At 31.2% G+C, this 17,123-nt stretch overlaps 1 protein-coding gene across 3 annotated transcripts in view; it reads left to right on the top strand.

The window, feature by feature from the left end:
• The window catches only part of LOC135134756 (protein doublesex-like), a 214,930-nt gene that overhangs the window by 134,488 nt on the left and 63,319 nt on the right, over positions 1-17,123 (top strand). For all 3 annotated transcript variants that reach the window (XR_010281374.1, XM_064063584.1, XM_064063583.1), the window contains exon 2: positions 7,021-7,161. Coding sequence is in view for 2 of the 3 variants with exons in the window: in XM_064063584.1 (XP_063919654.1) it covers positions 7,021-7,161 (141 nt within the window). In the remaining variant the exon portion in view is untranslated. The remainder of the gene's footprint in view (positions 1-7,020; positions 7,162-17,123) is intronic.

Here is a 17,123-nt window from a genome sequence, read left to right as displayed (position 1 = left end):
CTGACACTCACAGTAAGCAACGGATAAATTAACAATGATACAACGAAAAAACATGAATACACAGACACACTTTTGACCGAATCGTGAAAACGTTTGGAATTCACAGAGGGACGAAAAACCTTAGTAATCCCACTATAATTAAAAGTGAAGGATCAAGATTTATAATTATGCACACAGGAAGTCAATTTGGGTTTTTAGATGGTTGTAACTTTTTATTAAATTCCAAAAATAATGATAGAGATTATCACAAAATAATGGACGGGACACTTCTTCAAAATTGGGTGGTTAATCAACTTATTCCTGCTTTGATAAGAAAAGTCAAATGCAAGAATGGCTGTAAGAATCATAGTATTGAATTTGATAAAAAATTTTCGAAAAAACAATTGTGGGGATTAATTAAACCTTTTAGGACAAATACTTACACAAAAGCGATAGGTATTTGGTAGACGAGACGTTGAGAGAGAGTGTTCGTGAAATTGATAGTTTCGATTGAAATGGCATGGGTTTTTTTAAGACTTACTAGAACAAGCACATACATTCTCAACCTTCACCCAAGGATACGGTGGAGAATTTATGACTTGAAGCTCTCTCTACATGTACTCCAAACATGTGTGAAAATTTGTGTGTACATTGTATAAACTTATTTTGGCAGATTGGAAAAACATGGGAAATTTTTAGTACGAAAAGATTCCTCCTTTCATTTCACTAGGTGAATCTGATTCATAATCAGAATCAGAGGACGATGATCATGTCTCAAATTTTTCTAGTTAAATAATGGAGATGAAAACAACTTAACTTAATATGATAAATCTCATTTTTCATGAAGGAGCTTTGTCTAAAAACATCTTGAACGCTATATATTTTCCTAATATTAGTAACAAGTGAATCGTGGAACTGGGAGGACCAAGGTATTTCATACAACTTCAACATAGACAACAAACAAATAAAAATTTGGTCACCAGCCTTTGTTTTTTCCGTATTTAGAAATGAATTTTGAAAAATTGTCAGATTGACTGTTGTGAATTAATAACCTTTAAACTGAGTTCGACATCGAAATGACAAACTGTCTAGAATACAATGACAAACTCGACAACAGGAAAAATACAATTAAATAGGAGGCAGCCCTCTCGCCCAAGTGTGTTATTTGCGGTTGATAATATAATAACTTGAGAGGTAGAGGTTTTCTAAAAAAAAAAAAGTGATGGCGTGAGCTTTTTACTGGGGGACAAATACATAAGTATATAAATATCAGTACGAATGTAAGGTAACATTAATAACAGTACTTTCCGAATTATTGAGAAATTAACACCCGTTTTGTCTGGATGGTTGTGCCAAACAACAGTGGACTTACAAACTATGTCTATATGTAGAAGCTGCTGTGTCAAACTGTTGGAGAGGATGAACAGATAAATTCTGATATCAGATATTTAAAGTGTATGCAAATTTTCAAAGTAATCAGTATTGTAATTTATAAGAAAAATTGTAAAATTGTGTTCTACAATTTTTTCTTTTTTGAAAATTACTTTTTATAAAAATTTATTACTTTGAACAATTCGATAGAATTTGCTTAGCAAAATTTTAGTTGACGTTTTATCATCTACACTCCGTGATCTAAAATACATATAGAATTTAACAGTAATCCGGTCGAAGATTTCTTTGTCTATTAAAATCGCCAAGACGACACTCACGAAGAAAGCCAAACAGCACTAATAATGTACTGATAACCAAGCAACCTTTAGAAAACTACAGTAAGCATAGGACAATTTTGTACTTGTTTTCTTGTACTTTAATAATTAGCCGATATTAAACGATATTATATAGCTGATACAATTTTATTTACTAAAAATCAGCTTATGAGAAATGACGCAAAAGAATGGATTTGTTCAAAACGTGGTAATATTTTAACCAACTAAATATGAATCGAAAGACTTTCTTTCTTTGCCCAGTGTTGAGTGTTCTCGATCTTTGTTCACAGATAATATATACTTGACGGTACATTCACTGCCACTATTAAATAAGATCGATCATTCAAACTCAAACAGTTATGATAAACAGCTCTCAGTTTTCAAAACAAGAAATTCAAGAGTCAGCACAATAAACCTAATTCATCGTAAATGTAACGAATCCTAGCATGTATCAAATATCAATTGTCGTCGTAAAAATAATAAGTTCCGTACATGTCAAAAATATTTCTTATTTTTTCTATGGCACTTGCCGATATTCCAAGGACAATTGTTAATTGCGGCTGTGTAGAAGTTAAAATGTGTTAAAGTTGTCTTTTTATATTTACGTCGACAAAATTAAAAGGTATCCAAAAATGTTGGATTAAAATTGACGTAAATCAAAATCTTCATGTCAAGTAATGAGCGATGTCCGCGAAATGGCGCAATTTTCGAAATTTTTACCTCAAAATTGTTGTACAAAATCCCTTCTTCTCAAAATAATTTTAGATGAAAACAATTTCAAGAGCTTTTTTGTTGACACAAAAACTAAATCAAAGAAAAATGTTAATTTAAAATTTGAAAATTAGAAGTTGTAATGAAATAATTGAGTTTCAACAGCAGTACAATGGATGTAGGGCGACAAAAGATTTTATGATAAATTTGCCGGGTTCACGTAATCATCTCCCATTTGAAGTGCATTACGTGTGGGTTTTATAGCCTGCCAGTGAACCCGGTAGACAAATCGCACAACACGGAAACTAGGGAATTAAAAGTGCAATTTTCAATTTTTAAATTATGAAATATTGTACACCGGCAAAAAAAGCGGCCACCCTGAAAATATGCAAAGCGCTGACTACGACCATCCTCTATCAGAGCGACAATTTGAGAGAAGTCTGTAAGAGTTAACGCCATTGTTTTCGCGTGAAAACGTTTATTAACTGCCAAACTTATAATCAAATGAAGAAAAACACTGGTTACAATAAGAGCCCTTTTTATTGTTTTAATTAAAAAAATATCGTACTTGCTCTGTTTCTATTATTTTGTTAAATTAAATTTAAGTCTGCGTTTATATGTCTTCTTTTTTTGCTAATTTGTACAACATGTGTCAATAGTGAATGGTTCTTTAATAAAATAACGATCACTAGTTAAATTAATAATTTTTAAAATGGTTTTGCGAAATTTTATATTAAAGCCAAACCAGCCGTTTCGAAGATACTGGTTTACAATAAATAGCAGTGAGCGTCATTAAAAGTTTTCCGATTGGTTACGCGAGGTAGAATAAACAACCATTAGAAAAATTACGTTTTGATTGAAATTATTTAATAATTTTCTTTCCGTTTTTAGTTCATCAAATAATTATGTAAACTCAATAAATAAAATTTTATGACACAGTTTTAAGAAGGTATTTTTTTTTCAAATCAAATGCAGTTGTCTATGATGGTCTTTTAACTAAAATGTTAAAACTGTGTTCTTCTGTAGTAGTTAAATATTTAAATACACGTATTGTTGATTATTTTCTAGAAGCGGAACAGAAGCCGTTTTTAAATTTGAGATCCAATTTATGAATGTGTTGTATCGTATTTATCCTTTAGATAGAGGTGAATCTAGGTTACTTAAAGAGATTCCGACTCATTCCAAGTAGGACTAAAATTCCATAAAAACAAATGGATCGCCACCGTCAAACGGTCAGTGCAAGATGAATTAAGTTATATTACACATCCATGAATATATACTTGACTTATTATTTATTACAGTAGGTATTATCAAAAAAATGAAAATTTACAATTTTCGAAAATCCAAAAAAAAATGGTTTTGTAAAAACATATAAAAAAACTTTAACGAAAATAGAATTCTTAAAATTATTGCAAAGTTTAGTCTGTCTCATTAGAACTTTTGTTTTCGTCGGTTTATTCGGAATCCTCATTATCTCCACTTCGAAAAATATTTCTTCTGTTTTTCTTACTACTATTAATCCATTTTAAATAAGACGTGCTTGCAACAGGTTTTGTTGTTCTCTTATTCGACTTTAATTAAAAAAAAACATTCCATTTCCCAAATTCCATCTCCATTGGCGTCAAGTTTGAAAAACTTTGCAGCATTTTAATAAATAGCCTCAGATATTAAACCGGATACTTTTGGGGTATCTATTTACTAAAAACACCACTACCAGTAGTAAGGTAAAAAATTTACGCTTAATTATGGATCACGATTTTAAGATTTAAAATTCCTGTTAACGTCATTGTAAAAAAATATTTCTCGCGTTAAAGTGGCTCTATTATAGTGATTACAACACTCTAAACTTCAAGATGGGAAAAAACTACGTGAAAGCTTGGTTCTGTCAATTCCAAATTACGCTTTAATAGCTAATTTATCCTTCCCTTGAGTACAAAGCTAAACGTAAGTTACTTAGTTACAAAAAAAAGTATGATCATTTATTACAATACATTAAAAATTTGGGGTGGTTAGAAGATGAAAAAGTTTTTAAGTATCATCTGTCAGTATTTCTGTAAAAATTTTAAATTAAAATACGAGAAGTACTTGGTATGCATCATGTTTTTTTTGCCATCTTACTATTTCTCGTTTATGTAGATGTTTCTTTGGTTTTGTACCGGCGGTAGCTAAGTAGAATAGGAAAGTTGGACTTGCAAGAAAAAAATTAAATTCATTTTACCCCGAAACGAAGACACACGAAAAATTAACGTACTAATACTGTTTACTATACAACATGTCGTAAAATTTAGCTTTCACCACATTATTGTTCGTGTGCGAATTTTTAAGCAGGGTGGAAAACAAAAATAAGCAAACAATGTTTTCACGTTTTAATGATCTCTTGAAAATTGAGGTGTAGGCTCTTTTTTCATTGAATTTTCACAAATTACTACGATTTGATGGCTTAGAGCCAATTTATGCACAGGATGCCCGGCGCCTCCACCATCGTTCCAGACTGTGCAACACATCATGTCAGTTACGGAGAATTGTTCGGCCGTTCCAAATGTTTTAATATTAAATTGCTTCCAAAGTGCATCAATAATTGAATTGTTGTATGTACAATAATTGTTGTAGTCATGCAAATAAATTAACTCGAAGATGTTTTGGGGGTTCACATCAATCCTGTTGGCGTTAAATGCATGTCGTGAGAAGCGGTCTCTTACATCCATAGTTATCAGATGATGTTAGATTGGAACGAAATTAACTTGTTTTAACTGATTTTGTTGTGTGGCAATGAAGTACGCTATTAATAATTCACAAAGGAGAAATATCTGTAAATTTACATCAAGTAACAGATCTGCCATTTGAAAATCAGTATTTGTTAGGAAGAAGAAACAAATTTTTAGCATATTTATTCTCCTCCAGTCGTTAACTAACTGATAAAATTTTGTGTACTTTTTCTGTATTTTTATTTTAGTTAACAGGAAATTTAAATATAGTTAAAATTAAATTGTGCTGATATATTCGGCGTTGTTTATTCCAGCCAGTAAGAAAGAATGAGAATCTAAGGCTGCATTCTGATATATTCGGGTTATTTACGGAAATAATCACAACTGAACAATCATTTGATCATCGAATTGTCTACCTACGAATCTCTGAAATTCTGCTCGACTTGATTAATTATACGAACAGATCTGATGCGGCATGCATCCATGTTGCCTGGTTTCTCTTGCGGAGGATATTCGATCCTAAACGTATATTATGACAATGCCAGTAGCCAATCGATTGTTTGGATTTTTCACGCCTATGAACGATTGATTATCCATGTACACTGTAAATTCATGGTTGTCTAAATAAATTCTAAATTGTTTAGTTACCCATATAAGGAACAACGTTGTGCAGAAATTTTTCTCAACTTCTATACTTGCGTAAACTACAGAAAACTTCGTCTAGGTGGTTTCGATATCAAAACTATTGAGATAAATAATAGAGAGATTCCTAGCACTGTGATTATCGTCGAATTCTTTTAATTACTACCATCTTCTTCAGATTTAAGTGTGCTCCGTCTGCTTAAATGATAATTGAGCATGTACGAGGTGTTTAGCTTCATAATTGGCAGTTCTCGTTATTTATTATTTTTCCAAAAAAGCATGATTTCCTTCAAATACACGTACCGGTGTGCTTGGCAGGAAGTGGTGGCCTTAAATAATTAATGCAAATAGGTTTGATTCCGTTGTTACCTTCCAGGTGTTAACATATCGTTTTCTTCCAATCTCTCGCGCCGACTTCTTACTAATTTCCATTACCCGTTTGACATGTCCAGATTTTTAAAAATTGGGCTAAACAGGTATTAGTGCTGTGGAAGATTTTGCGACTGTTCTTTACGTAGTCCTAAGAAGTAGCCAATATCCACCAAAGTGTAAAAAAACTATGATTATTTGTTACGTGTTATTGTTTTGTTTTTTTTACTACGTAGCAAAATAAATTTTATGTTTATTTTGAATCGCATTTTTTTGAGATCTTCAAATTTTTAAAACTGTATTTTATTGTTGACAGAAACACTTTCAAATGTGCTTCACTTTTTACCTTGCGAGAGTAAGCTAAGGAAGTACTGTAATAGGGTCCTTCATGCAAATAGCTGCTTGCATTTTCTCTGTACATTTTATTGCACCAAGAGTACGAAAAATTGGTCTCCCGTTTCAGTTTGTCTGTCGTCTGTCGTCAGTCGTCTGCCTCGATTTTTATTAGACCGATAATCTCCGAAACTACTGAATCGTTGTTATTTAATTTTATATGCATTTTAAGAACGGCATGCATCATTTCCACCAGTAATGTGATAACGTCATCTCAAAATTGTAAATGACTAAATTTTAAAAATAACATCCTCGTACACTTACGGTTAATGAATCTGGTGAGCTATCGGCTATTGCATTGCACAATAAAGCTGTTTTTGTAGTAAGTAATTTTAATTTGTGTATGAGTGATTAAAAATTTTTCGAACAGTCCTCGTATGTCACCATGTATATGCTTGTGAAGCCATTCACAAAGTGACTATCTGAATTTCAAAATTTGCACCTCTACTTATTCAACTTTATTGTTCACACTTATACAATTATTATCCTTTACTAGTGTAGATACTTCATTTCAGCCCAAAGTACGGACCTGTTAGAAGATTGCCAAAAGTTGCTGGAAAGGTTTAAATACCCCTGGGAGATGATGCCGTTGATGTATGCCATTTTGAAGGATGCCAGAGCCGACCTTGAAGAAGCTTCCAGGCGGATCGATGAAGGTGAGTGTCCCATCATTTCTTTGATTGCTTTTTCTGTTTACATTGTAGAACAGTTGAAAAATAATGTTAACAGAAGTGCTTGTTAAAATCGATTTCAAGCATTTCTGGTTAAATTAGCATCTGTAACTTAAATTGCTAATGATTAATAGATAACTCGTTTAGGAAAGCGTGTTGTAAATGAATACTCAAGAATTCACAACCTCAACATGTACGACGGAGTGGAGCTTCGAAACTCAACGCGTCAGTATGGATGATTAAAAAATTAAATTTCATCTAAAGCTATTGTTTTAATTTTTTTTGTGATAATTTTTGACTCTTTAAAATTTTTGGCATTTTTCCAATCTTTTACCCATTTTCGTAACAAATAATGCATGTCTTCTTTTTTCCTTACTATTTATAGATAACAAGAGCCAAGAAAGAAGAAACTTCAGCAGCAATCCATCCTTCAAGTCTGTCAATCTGCAGTTTAAATGCAACGTTTTAATATAGACCTCATCAACGAAGCCATCGTTTTCACTTAGTTTTATTAAATGTAGCATAATTAAATTATTTGACTTCAAAAGTATTAATTGTACAAGCAAGCACTCAAGAGTAACATAGAAGACAGATGTTTTCGTCAGTTTTTGTGGACATTGTTGTCATGTTCCTAAAGATAACATGTAGCTTTAACTTTTACATTTGCTAAGCATTTTAAAGTAAATCTGAACATTTAAAATGTTTAAAGTATAATTTGATGCAAAATTTATGACAACTGGAACGCTTGTATCAAATGTTTTTGAAGAAGTTGCAAATGAGCCACAAGAGCTTTCTAAATCATATTGAGGTAAGTCTTTAGCTATTTGAAAACAGCTGAAAAACTACCAAATGGAAATTGTAGTTCGTATACCGAATGTCTTTACTACCAACTTATGAGTCTTAAAATTGGGAGGGTGGGCATGCAAATTATTATTTGAGCCAGTGAATACAAACATATGTAGTTCCAAACCAGCACAGGTAATAAGACAACGAGTCGAAGAATAAAATTATAATTAGATAGTTTAATAATACAATAAATGTTCACTCCAGTTACTCAAGCAAAGTCAAACTAATTATGATCTTGGTTTTAATGTTCTTTACTTACTTACATACTTGCAAGGAGAAACCACTTGACAACATTAAGTGTCAACGTGCGACTTTTTTTATTATTCAATTAGCAATTACTGTCACCACTAATATTAATCATCAGTCCCATAATGAAAACAATCGTATTGCAAATCGACACGTGTCTCGAAGTCATTTCCTTGTTTATAATTACGGATTTGCGATAAATTATACGGATAACGCTTAATGAAATGCCAAATATATTGTTTTTACATTTCAATTTACATACATCGCTTATTTGTTGGTAAAAAGCGTAAGTCGTGGCTCATTGTTTCACTTTTTTGTATGATAATGGGCAGATCTAGCAAGTAATGCTAAAGCAAGCTAGCATTAAGTCGTGCTTTTTTAAAATTTTATAGTTTTAAGGGAGAAATATGGAGTGAATATTCTCAAAGAATTTTGGGTCTACATTTAGATACTACAACATTTACACTGTATCAGGCACTTTGCGTCACCTGAAATTAAATGCATTAAATCAAACATTATTATAAATAATATGTTACGGATCCAATCCGATTAACTCAACTGTATTAACCCCCAACGTCGTTAATATTTTGTTTTGTAACTCCTTTATTTGTTGTGTCAAACACTCGATGTATGGTCTCGAAGACAACCGGTAATTTGATATAGGTTCGTAGGCACTTATCTAAATGAATCTAGAATATATATATATTTTTTTTAGTTTTTGGAATGACTGTCGATTTAGACGACAGGAAAGGGGTCTAGTGTAATCTATTCAGTGCTGACTTTTAAGCGTGTTATTTATTTTTGGTAACACAGTAATCTTCGTCTTGACCGGACATGTAATGTAACTGTCATCGACTGCCCCAGATGCATTAGATAAAGGAATTTAATGTAAGGCCGATAAAAACAATGATGAATGCATAATACGATAATTGTAATGGGGCAATTTTTATGTATCAGTAAAACACGAAACATTACAACACTATTCATAATTCGGTAACTAGGTAACAGGAAATTTAACCTAACTTTGCTCTACGGCGTTGCAGTGTTGGGAAACTGTAAAAATGTAAAGGAATAGTTTAGATCATCTCTTATTAATCGATCGATAAGTTGTTTGAAAACCACTAGCTATTAAGCAGATAAATAATATAACAGAAGAAGTGTCTGTAGAAACATTATAAATAAAACGTTTGTAATATTTAATCTGTATTAAAAATATCAATCGTTTTTCGTAATTGCAATTGTTTCCGTTGTAGATAGTAGATGATGGGAGGCAATTTAATGGTTCTGTTCACATGTATTATTTATACATCCTGTATAAATTAGTTTACTTGGACAGTTTGTAAATAAGTATAATTAATGTTCATTAATAACAAAAACTGTATTTACATCAGTCGGCGAAACCATATACAATCAAAATATACTGACTCGTAGTAGTAATCAACTTGTTAGAAGAAGAACGCAGATCATTTGAATAGAATACATTTTTTATTAGTAACTTTTAATAATATTCTTAGATTGGTTGTAGTTTTTTCATTGTCATACTTTGGTGAAACATTTCAGTCTTTGAAATACGTCAAAATAATTTATATTCTAAAAAATTACAGTTTATGTACATTAGACTTGTAGGTACCACGACTTACAACAGTCATAATTTACTGTCAAAATAAACATACGACAATATTACAAGCTTTTACATGTATTTCGTTTCACAAAAAAGTAAGAGTAAATTATTTGTTTAACAATTGGTTATGAAATTTGTAAAAATCTGTTAAAAATAAATATGTTTAAAATGAGTGCTGTTTATGCAGATGGAGGTAGAGCCCATATTACACTTGCAACATTGAATTGTCTACAAGCAGGAACAAATATTTCATGACCAGCTCGTTCTCCAGATATTACTCCTCCCAATCTCTCTATATTTGCTTATCTAACAACCTCAATTTTTTAGTGTAATACGGAGACTTCAGAATATTTGTGAAAATAAAAAGAGAAGAAGTGTAAGAGTTTCTAGCAAAATATTAGTTGACGATTTGAATAACATATTTCGTTTAGTTCACTTTTAAAAATCTTGCAACACAGTTGTGTCAGTTATTTTAAGTTTAATCCTTTATAAAAAGTAAAAAATGCTTTACGATAATGAATTAAATATCAATTAATTTCGTGGTAAACACATTGAAAACTGTAAAAATTAGTACTTTTGAATTTTTTAACTTCACAGTGAGAGGTTGCAAATATGGTATTTATGTAACGCCCATGTCATAATTTTAAAAGCTGAAGATAGGATTATCATGCTGAGTGTCAAGTAAATACACATCACCTTAATTACATGACTTAACTTTGAGAAGAAGAAAAAATGTATCCGAATAAAATTTGATAAAAAAAAAATTCTTTTTACGATTTTGTAATTACAAGAGCTTAAATTCAATGGTTATATGTTATCATTAATACTGTTAGCACTAATTACAACTCTTACAACAATTTTTAAATTGCTATTATTATTTAGCCTAGTCTTGATCCAGACATTTTAAATGAATCCACTTTGACATTATATTAATTATATTAATGTTAATTCGATGTATGATGTAATTTTGAAAATTTGAGTTTAAAGGAGAAATATTGTTGCGCAAAAAATTCGGTAACATTATTGATACAGAAACTGCTCGCCGCATGACAACGCGTGTATTTCAAGGTTTATTTTTTAATAAAGTTTTGTTTAACATATTATGCATTTTGTAATGGTCTCGCCTTTTTGGTGGAGATAAACATTATTGGCAAAATTATAGGTAGGTAATAGATTTTTTACATTTTGTTACTGTAAGCAATAAAAAATACAAGTATAATATTTGTCACTAAATTTGTTTTGTAATCCGGAAGTGGGTGCCTAAATTTTGGGAAAATCTCGCACATAAATGGCGAATCTCCATAATTCATACTATTCAAATTACGCTCTACGTATAGCTAAAGAGTATACGCATTGTCGTGAACCACTGGCAAAGTTAACATTCAATCGTGAAATAAAGATAAGTTTTGGTGAACGTTCTAGCATTCGCATGCAAAGTTTTAAGTACACTAGAAATTACAAAGTAATCGGTTCAGTAGTTTTGAAGATACAAACAGGGCTTAGCTTACAAACAGGGGCACTCACCAATAAAAACAGGAATTCTTACGAGTCCGTGTTTTAAAACGCCAAGAAAACAAAATCATTTTCATTCATCAAGTAAATAAATAAAACAAAATAAATAGAAAACAATGAGATAAATTAATCAACTTTAAATATTACGTACGACATTGTTGCCTTAATGATTTACTTATTGCTCTATTACCACTACGTTTGGAACGTTATACTGTTAAGCAGATATTGCCATAGTTGATAAAAAAGAAGCTAAAATTGTCCTTGTTCTAATTACAGCAAATTCAATTGTCGGAGAAAATATTTCCGCAACTTAAAATTGGTTTGAGTTATTACACCAAAAACGTGCATTAATGCTCAAAACACGATTTACGTAGTCACAAGATTGATAATTTTCGATTTAAAAAACGTAACAGACAGTTATAAGTCAATTTACTAAATTTATCTTAAATTGTTGGCCTTGGCAATGATATTGGTGCAGTATTATTCATAAAAGTGTATGCAAGTGTCTGGTCAGATAAGTATTTTTTCCGTATTATCAGAATTATCTTCTATAGCAACAATGTTAACCTTGTACTTTGTGTATACATTTTACTTATTAGACACGTGTGTAAATGTTAATATTTTATAATAGTTACTATGTCGTTAGGTTTCATGGTCGAGTTCATTGTTGAGGTAGGTTAAGTAGAAGGTAATTGATAATTTCTGTACTAAATAAACCTTGACTTCAACTTAATTGAACTTGATTGTTAAAAAAAATACATAATTCATGCATTATTATAAGGTCTTCTATTTTAATATTTGTGACAAATAGGAAACACACTAATATTGTTAAAAATTAAAAAATAACCTACAGACTTTTAGAAAAAAAAAAAAGAAATATATTTTTGTTTGTTACTGATGTTTGTAGTTTTTGGAATGATTATTTTAAATATTTTTGTATCGATGCTTAAAGCACGGGCTTGACTTGAATTAGTTACTTGTGAACACTTCTGAACAAGTGATATATTTAAAAAGTATAATTGTAAATATTTTATTATATGTATGAAACCTATACATTATACATATCTACACATTCGTGATCAATTTGTGAGATACAAGAAAACTAGTGATATAAATGTACAAAACTATCTCGACGAAAATATTTCTATCATATTTATATCCATTATCGGTTGTCGAAAGAACACTCATTTCATAAGAAGAACAAAAATTAAACTAATACAATATTTGGGTGCAGGTTTATAAAGTACGTTTACCTACCGTAATCAGGAAAAAACCAAGAACTGCTCTGCTAGTAACAGGAACAGCTAAAAACAAAATTAAAACTTTCCAATTCGTTAAATGCATTTTCACAAATGGAAAAGTTTATGTTTAAATAATGCTTGACATCAAGGTTTTGTTTTTATTTATTATAAGTAATTTTTCGAAATGAGAAACTTGCTTTGTATTTAGGCAGTATGGAAATTATTTTTGATCGATAGATAAATAGTTTGTGGTTGTTTTAAATCGTGTACAATATTTGTAAAAGCGTTTGTCATGAAAATAATTTGTCGCATGAACGGAAAATTACCATTGCTACAATTTATGCGAATAGAACTGAGTACACCAAGCTAGTTGCACACCATAATTTTGCTACGACTATAATTTTGTTGATGTTAGGTTTTTACTGTGTTTTCTAATCAATGCACACGAATGTAATGAAGGTGTTACGTAGTGATATCGTAGGAAAAAGCACTTAAAATTGTCTTCTTCATTGCAATTATCCGCAACATTCACTTCTTCATCTTAGTATTAGAGTACGTAAAATTATTATAATACGTAACGAATTAATTTGTCTTAAATTTATCTTATCGTGAATATATTTATGTTCGGTTGACCCTGTGTGGTTATCGCTAATGTTTTAATACTTCCTCTGGAAACTTACATAATATAAAAGAGTAATTTAATGCGTTATGTTCATAGCTAATACAATTGTAATATTATACATCATTTATTAAGGTTTTTTGCTTTGAATTGAAATAACTATCATTAATGTCATTGTTTTCAAGCCAAGCACATTGCAGAAAATGCTCTACCTCAACAGGATTTCGGTCCGGAAATCAAACAGGCTGACACAAATGTAAAAGTAGTAAGAAAGTCTGTGGAAATCCTCAAATGAACAAAACAAAAACGTCTAAAACCTAATAATAATAACTTTAAAAAGGTTCAAGTTGCAAATTCGCGTAATTTCGTTAGGTATTGGTTATGTTAAAGAGTTTTCAATTTCAGTTGATTTTATCGGACCGAACAAAATAATTATGAAATTACAACAAAAATACATTTACTTATTAAAATCACCACAAATCTACAGTTGTCACGGTATGACACTTGGTGGCAATCAGAAGCGAATTTAATGTCTTGCGCTTTTTACTTCCCGGTCGTGTAAGGCAAATTTTTTTATAATTCCGTAATTATTTTACTCTGTACGATAAAATGAACTGAAACTGATCTATAAAAAAATAGTCTCTGCCAAATTTCTCTCGAAAATTTGTGTTGGAAAACTTATTAACACGATTTCGTAAGTGAATTTCTATGAGCAGCGTTAAAAGCAAGGTACGAGTATATGCACATAACTACATTGAAATACTTGCGATAGTAGTTTGTGATAGTTTAAAAAAAAAAAAAATGTTGCGTCGACCCAGGAACGCACGGTTGGAGTTTTAATTCTGCGTTGTCAATTTATATAAATTAAACACGTATATGCGGCGAAGTCATTAATTTTCTCTTAAAATATGTTGCATTTTTTTGTCAAAATGATGATTAATGATGATGATTGGGTTAATTAAATTAATTAAATTAAACTAAAGTAACAAGTAATTATTTACAAATGCTAGAGCAGTATTTATAACTTTATTCGGTTTAAAATACAAATTACTGTTCAATCATAGCGTTATCGCCTTCGGTATCTTTATCCCTATCATTTAATACAGTTATTAGTGGCCTGTGGTGACTAAAATGACTGATATTTATATCAGTTCTTAAACGAGTAATAAAGCGTGTCAAAACAGCATCAATCATTGTACCTAATTTAGTCGTCGGAACAGTCAAACGAACACATTTTATGAAATAGTTGCAACATGGAGCGTAGCGCCCTCTCGATCACGCCCATGCTACTCTCTGGCTTTCCTCGACACCGACACCGTTCCTACTGCGGCGCGCGTCGTATACGTGTTCTATAATATGAAAACAAAGGAGCTAAAACTCCAAAAATCGAATATAATTGTTGTACACATAGAAAATAGGCGAAACCCACGCGAAGGTCTAGCATTTTTTTTGTTCCAAATGTATGTTTTATCTTGGAATTTGCCAGCTTAATGTAGTCTTCAAGTTTAATCAGAAACAATGAAATAATGGTAAAGTTCAGCGGTGCCACTCCATCTGAAAGCGTCGAGATTAAGATTAATTTTGTGCTACCATACGTAGAACAAAAAGAAATAAATCAGATCCAGTAATCGTCAGAAGAGACATCTTTTAAGGACATTCTCGAGTTAATTGTAGTTTATTTGGAAATTATTCATGTCTTCGACACCCTCCTCAGCAGTTGAAACTGTTTAACTCCAGCATAAGAATTAACAATTAAGCATGAAAAATCAGTTCGCCAACTTACGAAATCTGGGGTGCGATTTTGTTTCTCGATCGAAGTGATAAATTAAATGTCTTACGTAGCTTTTAAATGCAAAAGTTTGCATTTATTCTTTGCATATAAGCTAATTAAATTCTCAGAAGTTTACAATTACCTTAATTTTAAAAACTTATAATTCAGAATTACGATTTTGAACTTCTATTTTGACATAAATTTCGAGGTTATGTCTCCAAAATTTATCACTTTACTCAGAGCTATCGAGAAAAGATCACTCCATGAAGACTTGATTTCGTGACAGAGTCGAGAAATGTGACAGAAGTGTAACATCTCAACCAATCAGCAAAGCAGATTTTATCGCTAACAGGTTTTTTTCGATCGAGAAACAAAATCGCACCCCACAAGACAGAAATGTGCTTTGGTATGGGGTGCGATTTTGTTTCTATAACGATAAAATATCGGTACCGAAAAAATGTTGTCGTCTTTTTTTTCGCATCTGAAATTTATATTTTCGTCCTTGTCATTTATCGCTTCGTATCGTATCGGTAGAAACAAATTCCCACCCCTGAATGATTTCTTCCATCTCTCATAATCTGGTAACTCTTTTTAGTGATTTATAGAGTCTTATTGCATACTTAGACGGGTTGTCTTAGGGTAAAACTAAAAAGGTTCAGCTAAACTGAATTTAAAGCTTGTAATTTCTTTAATTAACATACAGAGTATCTTTGAAAAATCCGAAAAAAAAGTTTAACAGTTAGTTTTTAGGAATTAAAAATAGAATTAAAACGTGTTGGCAGTAAATAGTTGTGCGTGCGCGAGTAAATCATTTTAAGGTAATGGACTTAAGTACTATTCACTTGTCATGGAAGACCAGTGATTTACTGCAGTAACGAGCTGTTAACTACTTCTACGTGATCTTGATCGACAAGTTATTTCGGACAGGCGGTATACATGATTGTGCGTTTCACTGTTGCCTTGATACGTTCAGGTCCAACTCTTCAACTAAATTTGATTTTGGAAAAACGGAATCTATATGTTCATTCCCATCAAAGCTTTTTTTTTTTGTTTTTTCGGAAGTGGTTCTATTCAGTTTCCTGAAATTATATCAACACAGTATTGGTATTGAAAAAAAAACTCCCAGAACGTTTTAATTGATTGTGCGGAAGACTAATCTAAACTTTAGACCAATTTCTAAAGTATAAGTAAACATTCATATTTTGCAATTGCTAATATCGACTTTGTTAAAACAAACAGTTTTAATTCGACCGATATCAATTCCGGACGTCTCACGTGGCAAGAATTTGTTGGTGGTAAATATTCATTTTTAAGAAGTTTGTACAACTTTTATCAAATCACCACATTTCATCCTCTCAGTACTACATCCATAATATATAATTATGTATTTTATATAATTTTATCATTGTTTTCAATAGTTGATTTTGTTAGGAGAAGTAATTTCCTGTACAGCTGCTGTGTATAGGATAGATGAAAAACCTGTTCATTTTAATAACTTTGAATGTAAATGTGCAACCTTTTTAATAACCATCTTTTAAATATGCAGGTGTGATTGATTGATTGTTTTCTTATACTTTGAAAAATGACATCCTCCAAAAAACAAGCCTCCGGAATATCCGGGATTTGGAGATGCAAAAATGTAAAATCTCCGTTCCATAAGAGAATGTCCATCCTGGAAACTGGTTGCCCATCATTTTTCCTGTACTTCAAGGAATTGAGTAAATATCTAATATTTATAGTATAATCACTTAATCAGCCGTTGATAAAATTATGTTCTCGTTCTACACACAAGTTGACAAAGTTCCAATATTGTTTATTAAACAGCCATAAAACCTCCTAGTTAGTTTCCCGCTTAATACAAATAACCCTCACAATTCGTAAATGTATAAGTTATAAAACGTTAGTGACTGAACTATCAATAAATTTCGTTGATGTTTCACATTTTATTTACCATAATGTGTTTGTATATTTTATAACGTTTACTAATCTTTTTTCATGCATTTTTGCACAAACTTTGTGATTGTAATTGTACTAAATAAGTTTGCGTGTTGCCTCCCAGGAAAAAATTTCAAATTAGGTAGACTTTGAAAA

This window comes from Zophobas morio, unplaced genomic scaffold (assembly GCF_036711695.1).
Source record: "Zophobas morio isolate AGI-343-1 ecotype UQ-CSIRO unplaced genomic scaffold, CSIRO_AGI_Zmor_V1 ptg000023l, whole genome shotgun sequence".
Classification (NCBI taxonomy): domain Eukaryota; kingdom Metazoa; phylum Arthropoda; class Insecta; order Coleoptera; family Tenebrionidae; genus Zophobas; species Zophobas morio.
The sequence above is the reverse complement of the archived record's forward strand: the minus strand, read 5'-3'. Positions and strand labels throughout refer to the sequence as shown.